General features: G+C 34.1%; 1 protein-coding gene across 1 annotated transcript; it reads right to left on the reverse strand.

The window, feature by feature from the left end:
- Positions 1-379: 379 nt before the first annotated feature.
- LOC101220919 (E3 ubiquitin-protein ligase WAVH1) lies at positions 380-3,742 on the reverse strand. The gene is made up of 2 exons (XM_004143382.3): positions 2,887-3,742; positions 380-2,708 (listed from the first exon to the last, which is right to left on the reverse strand). The coding sequence occupies exons 1-2, from the start codon at positions 3,238-3,240 to the stop codon at positions 909-911; spliced, it is 2,154 nt and encodes a 717-aa protein (XP_004143430.1). The 5' UTR covers positions 3,241-3,742; the 3' UTR covers positions 380-908.
- Between the last annotated feature and the right edge of the window lie 5,234 nt (positions 3,743-8,976).

An 8,976-nucleotide genomic window follows, 5' to 3' on the forward strand; every position in this document is an offset into this window, starting at 1 on the left:
CCTTTTCCTTTTCCTTTTCCTCTTTTTCTTTTTCTTTGACATTTGATTGACTAAAGTAATGGTTTAGTGCGCCACATGTGATATTTATATATTGAATATATCCAAATATCAACCAAATTCATTCATATCCCTTTCCTTTAAACATTATCATATCAATCACACCCTTATGTATACTCTAATTAAATGTCCACTCTTTAATTATGACTATCACTTCAAAACAAATACCCTTTTAATTAATATAATATAAACAAAAGCCCTTCTCATAAAAACCTCCCACCCACCCACCCACATCACTTCCTTCCTTCCAACTAATCCCTAATTCTTAAACCCATGGAAAAAGAAAAAGAAATAGGAATACAACAGTGTTAGAAGGAATGGGTACACAGAAACAAAAATCATTTGAACATTAACCAACAGCTCATACATACAAACATAAGAAACAAACGTACAAAACCGAACATGTTCTCAGTTCATTTCATAATAATAATAATAATAATAATAAAAAAGGCTATATTATATCTTCAAGTTTTTTTACAAAATTAAGAGAGAAGAAAGAAAAAGTGGATATTTAAAGGAGGAAGAAACAAACAGAGATGGGGCTGCCTAAGTTTTGGATCAAAATAATGCAATTTCTTCTTCTTCAATCTCTTCCTTGTTGGGTCCCCCACTCTACTCTTACCAAACTGTTCCTTTCAATTGCCAACCCCCAAAATTAAAAACGAAAAAATGAAAAAGAAAAGAAGAAAAGAAGAAGGAAAAGGGCCTAGCCGTCTTGTTCCTCTTGTCCATATTCTAGCCTCGGCCCCATCCCCCACTAGTCCAATCATAATTTTTATTTTTATTTTCAAGAATGATTTATTATTTTATGTTCTCTTTTTTTTTTTTCCTTTTAAAATTTAATTTTTGAATTAAAATCTGGCATCTTCGAAGCCGTGTAAGTCGCTGACTCTGTTCATGGACTTCCTCATAATCGCAACTTTAGCCAGTCTTTCCGCGGCTCTCCAAGCCGAAGTGGGCGTAAGCTGCTCGATCTTTTCGTCTACTCGGCTTGTCTCTCGTCCTGCCATCGCGTTCTGTCGTTGGGTTTGCATCTGTTGTTGTTTCCGTCTGCTCAGTGCGGCTGACTCCACGTCCAACCCTTTTATGTACTCGCTGGCTGATGTGGAACCTGATTGTTTTAACAGCAAGGCTCGAGCCGATGACAGCAAGTGTTGAGCTGCTGAGAAATCATTGTGTTCTATCAAGCGTTGTGACTCGGCTACAGCTCGGATTGTAAGGTGGAGGTTCCTCAGGCGTTGGATGTTAGAGCCGGAAGATCGGACGGTCCGAGGCCTGGGTACAGGTAATGCGTGTTGTTTGGAACAGAGGAGTGCTTGTGATTGCGATGACGTGTCCTTGAAAGCTGATCGTACGGACAATAGAGGGTGGGACCCAAGTGAGGAAACTGGCACTTTCAATTCCACTAACATTTCTCGGACTTCTTCGGAACAGAGATCCCCGATCCGGATCGAACCGGGTTCGAGGACTGTCGGGCGAGATGAGAGCGAATACACCGCGGCTATCTCGCCCGGGGTTGAACCCGATACGAATCCCAGTTGGAGTCTGAGATCTTGAACCACTACACTCAACAACCCTCTAATACAATTGGCCAGCGCCTCTTCCGGCGGCACCAGGCCGTCGCCGAAGGAAATGGCGTGAACGGGTATCTCTAGGTGGGGGAAGCGCGTGGAGCACACGAATGGGGAACACCGTTTGTAGTTCCCAGAGTATGAAGCTCCAACACGGTCATCGCGACCGTCGGAAATGAGGATGATACTGGCTGCCGGATTTCTCTCTCGCCGATCTTCGAGAACTTTCGCTGCTTTCTTTATTGCATCGTTAATGCACGCTCCTTGGCCAACTTCGCAAAGCAAATCAACGATTCGACGCGCCGATCGGCGGCCATTGGAGGTCATTCTCCGTAGTGACAACAACCGCTTAGAACTGGCGGAGAACGCCACAATCGAGAGGCGGTCTGTGCAACCGAGCGACGAAATGACTAATCGCATAGTTCGTTTCACCATTTGAAGTTTGGCGCTGTTCGCACTCGCACTCACATCCAACACGGTTACCAAATCGATTGGAGGACGAAGGCTCCGATTCATTGGCGATGAGGATGTCGTCGCAGATTGAGCTGGAGCCTTCACCTTCAACACCACCGCATATGTCTCATAGCTGCGACCGGCTGCAATCACCGCAGCCTCAGGCAATAGACTGACTTCAACATTTTTCACAATGTTAGGTAATCTCGGTGAGGCTAATGGTGCAGATGTAGCAAAGAAACCTTGAAACTCCACAGCGCTGTCTTGTTCTTCATCGTCTTCGTTTTCGTCAGATTCCGGTATAGGATTACAGCGACCACCGGAAGTCGGGGACATCAAAGGCTCGTCATCATTATAAACCTTAAGTGGCTTCGATTTCACTTCTCCGGATTTGATCGATTCCACACCTCTCGTCTTATCCGTCTGGATTGGTTTCTTCAGAGCGTTATGACCATCAAGCAACGGAGCTTCATTCCAGATAGAGCTGCAAACAGGACACGCCACAGTTCGATTCTTCTTAATGTGAGCAGAGATGCAAGGAAAGTGAAAGGAGTGAGAGCATTCTGATGTGAAAATTGCGGTTCCTTGTCCTCTTTTAACACTCTGTAAACAGATTCCGCACCGACTCTGCATAGTGAAAAAAAAAGAAGAAGAAGAAGAAGAAAAAGTGAAGTTAAAATGATAGCTTATTGAAAAAAGCAAAGAGGAATTAGAAATAGAGACAATTTCATTGAATCTTGAATAAGAAACCATATTTGACTGCGACCGTGGAGAGTAGAGCAGAGAGAAAAAGAGAATTGCATACCTTGGAAAGCCGTAAACCAGTTTTAATGAAGGAGAAACCAGAGGGGGATTTGGGAGAAGAAGGATTGGAGAAATGGAACAACAATCTAGAGGCACCGGTTTTCTTTTGGGTCATCAGCTTGGGGCTATTGGAAGTGGAAGAAGGTGTAGAAACAGAAGTGGCGACGGAGGTTCGACAGCGGAGACCGAGACCAGGGTGGTCGGGCTGGCGGCGGGATTGAGAAGGAGGGGTTGATGGGTTAGAGAAAAACCCAAATTTAGAGCTGATTCTGGGGCTTAAGGATTCATTGGAGATATCAGTGGAAAGTGTATCTTTAGGAATGGAAGTGCAAAAGGCTCTTCTCCAACCCGTCATTGTAAAGAAGCTTGAATATGTGTTTCAAATGGATAACATGGAAGAAATGAAATGGACGGGGGGGGGAGAGTGTGTTGGTTCGAAATGGGAACTGAAGAAGGAATTGACAAAAAAGAAAAAGAAAGAATTTGAAAGAGAAAAGAAAGGGGTTTCGTGTTCTCGGGAATAATAATGAATCTGAATGGGAGAGGGATTGATGGGGAGATGGAGGAATGGGTTTAGACTAAAGAATTTGGGGGATGGAGTTTACGGGTGAAGGTGACTGCCAACTGGAGGTTGCCCACTTTTTTTCACAGGTCAACGCTTTCGCTTCTATTCCTAAGCCTAATTTACTTTTCCACCATAATGACACGTGTCCTTTTCTTTTTCTTAAATCCTTCCTTGTTATTAACATATGCCATTTTTAATTGGCCTTTTCCAATAGACTAAAGTTATTAACACCAAGATGACCAAAACTTCAATTCAAGGTTTTTTGTAAATTGAATTTTTAGAACAAAAAATGTAGGCACTATTTGTTCATTAGTTTATTTCTATATATATAAATTTACCTAGTAATTTAGATGTGTATAAAAGAAAGATGAAGATGGTGATAAAAAATTACGAGGAAACAAGCATTTCGAGGATTGCTCGAGCTAAGATTCAAACCCCATTGGCAAGTCCAACTTGATTATAGATTATAAACAAGAGGCATAGTGGAATGCACATCCGAAAAGGAAAAAGTCAATGTTTGGGGGTTTGAACCAATTAGTTGAGTCGATAAATATATAACAATTTGGAATGATAGAGCGAACATGGCACCTTCATAGCTCTAGTATATAGAAAACACTAACATTGTTGACATTACACGTAACAAGAGGCAAGTGTTACTGGATGGGCTCGTACCTAGTCCCGACAGCTTCCAAGGAAAAATAATCAGTAAACTCCAAAACATAGTCTTGATCTCACTTATTGTGTGCTTAATTGACTCGTTGTATTAACTTAGACATCAAAGTGTAATTAACCATGCTTCACGACAACGTGAGAATCTCCAATGGAAGACATCTAAAAAACTACGACCATACGTGAAAGAGCCAACTAAATGTCAAACTCAATAGGATCTTGCAACAACGAATGTGGACAAATCCAAACACCAAAAATTATCTAGAAATCTTAATTGACTAGTTTCTAAGCCATAGTTTATCTTTAAAGTTTGGGAAAGAATTAGATATTGTTTCCGAAACCATATGAAAGAAACACAAATATAGTTTTCAAAATAAAAGTTAAAACCTCTATTTACAACTATTTTTTATCTTTATAAAAACTAAGCATATAGACATTACTCTATCCATAGGTTTATTTGTCTTTTGTCATTCACATTTTATAATTATTTAAAAAATAAAGAATCTATTATTATCTTAAAATTTACTAACACATGTAAAAATGAACTAAAATAAAATAAAACACATACAATGTCAATCTTATTTTAACCAAAATTTGAGTAAATAGTAAATACACATAAAAAAAATTAGATATTAAATTTGTAACAAAATTAAAAAAAGAAACCATAAACCAAAAGCATTAGAATTCTTAAAAAGAAAAAGAAAATGTTGCTTGAAAACAAAAGAGACTTTTAACCACAGAAGAAAGGAGCATAAATACATATGATACTTAAAGCATGAAGTGGAAAGGCATGGTTTGGGATTGAGGATTGGGCAGCCTTTACCATTTGATACCCACACCACACCCAAAAAGAAAAATAAAAAACAAAAACTTACCAATTTGAGTGATTGGGGAGTGGATAGAGAGCTACCAAATATTTTTTGGTTAGAAGGGTCTGTCTGTTTCCCTTTTAAAATTTTAATAGAATTGGATGGGGTCTGGGTCTGGGTCTGGGTGTGTGTGGCTCTGCCACTGAACCCTCTCTGCACCCACAAAAACTGCACACACTCAGATCCTTCTGATTCTGTCCATTTCTATACCACAACCAAAAGAAAGGGTCCATTTCCTTTTGTTTTGCTTTTGCACGTTCATTTTCATTAATTTGATAAGATCTTCAGGATTTTGTTTTCCCATTATTATGTGTTTTTGGCTTCTTTTAGTTCCCTCTTTTTTAATTATTGCTTTTATTCAATTCAACCTTTTTCTTTGTCCTTCCCCTCCTTTTCTTTTTTACTATTTCAAATAATGCCATACATGTTTCTAATTCTAAAATCCTTATGTCCATATCCATATCAAAAATCAATTTAATTTTATGGATATATTGATAATATATTAATATCAACAAAAATTCATGTGTAAGGAATATTTATAAACTTTAGGGATTTAGAGTTTAAGACATTAATTAAAATATCAATTATTGGTATGTATTGAAATGAAAAAATCATGGGTTGATTAAATCAAATTAATGGAACATTAATATTTGTAAAAGAACTAGAGAAAAAAAAAAGGAACATAAAGAAGATGACAAATAGAAGCAATATATGAAGGAAGGGGGCGATCTTGACTCATGAGACTAAATTCACATGCTTTTTCCAAAGTCCAATGCACAATAATTATAAAATAAAAAGAGAGAGATATGTGTTTTTGAAATTTGACTTATTATTAAAGCCAAAAGCCGCATTTTTTATTTATATATCTTCCTTTTTTAAAAAAATAAAAAATAAGAAACTTAAAATAAGTTTGATAGAGATCTACAATCTTTATCATAGAAATTAGCTTGATTTTCAAGCCATCTTCCAATATATTATTTTATTATAACGGATAAACAATTGTATATATAAAAAATATTTCTGGAGGGTTCAGTTATGGGGTATATCAAACTTAGGTCATGCATTAATGTGACAAGGATTTTTTAAAAACCCACCATTATTGAATTGACGTGACCCTCTCTCCAACGAGTTGTAAAGTTAAACTAATTCAAATCACCATCTTAGACTTATTAATGCCAAGCAACCTAGGAAATTAATTTATTTGTTTTCACTTTCGCTTATGGTAAGATTATTAGAAATTTAATTGTTTAGTTAGTTTTAAAAGGGAATGAAAATGAATGAGTAGAAAGAGAGAGGAAGAAAACAGTTTTAATTAAAATTTGAGTGAGTAACATGGGGTACTTATTGCTGTCGCATTATTGGCAGCAAAACCCTTCTTATAGCTTACTTTTTATTATTATTATTATTATTATACTTTATTTAATTTAATTTAGAGGTGTGATAATTGGTAGATGGAGGAGATGAAATCAGAGCCGTGGATTTATAGTGTTTACGGAGTTCAATAAAACAATTACCCTGAACCCACTTGGAACGGGACGGAGGGGTAAACGGGATCCGTTCGTGGGACGGTGGGTGGCGGTAAAAAGATTAAAAAAGAAAAAAGAAAAAGGGGTTTAGGGTAATTAGTAGAAAATAATTAGGGTTTGTGTTAATATTGGGAAATGGAGATGATTGTTAAGGTTATTCGTGTGGATCCTCACCTCGCGGTTTGATTATGTTTTCAAAGAGGTGAGCGGTGGGGGTGAATGAGGTGGCATCTGGAATTGGAAAATGGGTAAAAAAGTGTTGGTGTAATTATTTCTTAACTTTTAACCTCCCATGCATGAGATAATTCTGACACTCAACCTCAACTTACGCTTTCAAACATTCGGTTTACATATTTTTATCATTTCAATATCCTTATTATCAAATTAAATAATTTAACTTCTTCTCTCTTTCCTTTACCAACTTTCACCCTCCCTTCAATTTGATTTTCATTTTAAATTGGCTTTCTTAAAGAATAATAATATTTATAAAAAATATCAAATATTTGATTTTCATTATACTTGTATTTATGTAATAATACAAACTCCTTACACTACATTTTTAAAAAGAAACTTCAAATATTTTTCTCATTTCGTCTATTTTTTGCAATTTTTCTTTTAATTGAAAATAATATCCACCTACAAAATTCACTTAAATTTTAATGGATTTTAAACATTCAACATTCATTTTTGTTTACATTTTGGACTATTGGACTATATTCTCCATATACACATATGTGTGGGATTTGTCTCTTAAAAATTTTGAAACAATATTTTTTTTAGTAAAAAAGTATTTATATTGTAATTTTTAAAAGTTAGAATTACATTGGAAAGGTAAAAAGTTGGATAAATATGGTGTTTCATATTACAATCTCATTTCTTTTTATTTTATAATATTTAACGTTCTTTTTCACCTTTCAAATATAAAAAAGTTAAGCAAGTAAAAATGAGTATTATTTGAAAAGAAAATAACTTTGCAATGACTTAAATTCAATACACTTTATATAAAGTTGTTAAATGTATTATCCATTATGTTTTGATTAATTTATGTTAGTCCTTATAATTGTCCTCTATTTAATCTCCTGTCATTTCTAACATTTACAACACATGTTAATACAATTATTTTCATTATTTTTTTCGATCTCAATCTTAATATTTTGAAGCAACATGTTATGATATCATTACTAGTGGATCCTTTTAAAATAATATCTAATAAAATGTTAATACATGGTATATTATATGATATTGTAAAATAAAAGTTTTTTTACAGAAAATTTTTCACGATTTTTTTAAAAAATAAATAAACTAATAATAGTCAAGATTCATAATAAAATTTAGTTGATTGCCACAGTTAGGTATGTACCCTATCATTCTTAATCATTTAGATACTTTTAAATGGATTTTAAATTTCTACCTTCTTAAAAAAAAATTATCAAAAAATGGGCAAATAGACAAATTATTTGATTATAAGTTTTTGTCATGTAATGGTTTTTTAGAATAGTTTGTATTATTTTTTTAAAAAAGCCCATTTGTTACAGATTAAGTCCTTCCATAATAAAAATGAAAGCATTTCCATAAAAAAATGATTTGGGTTGTCAAATTATGTTTAATTTTGTGAATACATTTAAAAGTTAGAAGGGAAGGCCAGTGTTGAACATGTCTAATTAGAGCCTTCCATACAGAAAAGGCTAATTAGAGATGTCAGTTGTCAGATTTGCTAATTAGACATGTTCCCTTAAAAAAAGCCCTAAATTTTCCTTATAAAACTGTTTATGTTTGCTAATAAACTATTTCTTCATTTTACATATTTCTATATGAATGCATCCATTCTATTGTGTTATCACAATTTAATATTTCTGCCCTAGAATCATCCCATTCAATATTTTAATATATATTCATTTAAAATAGTATAATTAAGAATTAAACTGACAGATTAAAGAATCCTCTGTCCTTTCGTACATATGTGTATATATATATATACACATGCGTGTATGTATATGTAGTGTAGTCAGTTTTTTAATCAGATATTTTTCACAGTTAAATGATTTTTTTTTAAAAAAAAAGGAATGATATGGACATTAAAAAACAATATATTTCTAAAATGACTTGTAGCTCAAATTCATAAATTCTTAATTGTTGGCATGTTGAAATGGGTTATTTCTTTTTAATTTTTTAAAGTAGTTCTAATTGATTGTTTAAAATTGAAACCAATTAAGTTATATATTCATCCTAACACTTTAACTATAACTTTAATATTGATAGATAATTCTTCTGAACGTTAAAAGAATACATGGCAATTTAAAACTTTGTTATATTGCATTATTGTTTGATTGAAAAAAGATACAATATATGATGCAGGAATCTTGAACATTAATGCATTATTGGTAGTAATAAAAAAAAGAAAGGAGTTGGAAAATTGAAAATGAATATTAAAGATTGAGAGAGAAATAAGATATGATTTAAAA

This window comes from Cucumis sativus, chromosome 6 (genome assembly GCF_000004075.3).
Source record: "Cucumis sativus cultivar 9930 chromosome 6, Cucumber_9930_V3, whole genome shotgun sequence".
Classification (NCBI taxonomy): domain Eukaryota; kingdom Viridiplantae; phylum Streptophyta; class Magnoliopsida; order Cucurbitales; family Cucurbitaceae; genus Cucumis; species Cucumis sativus.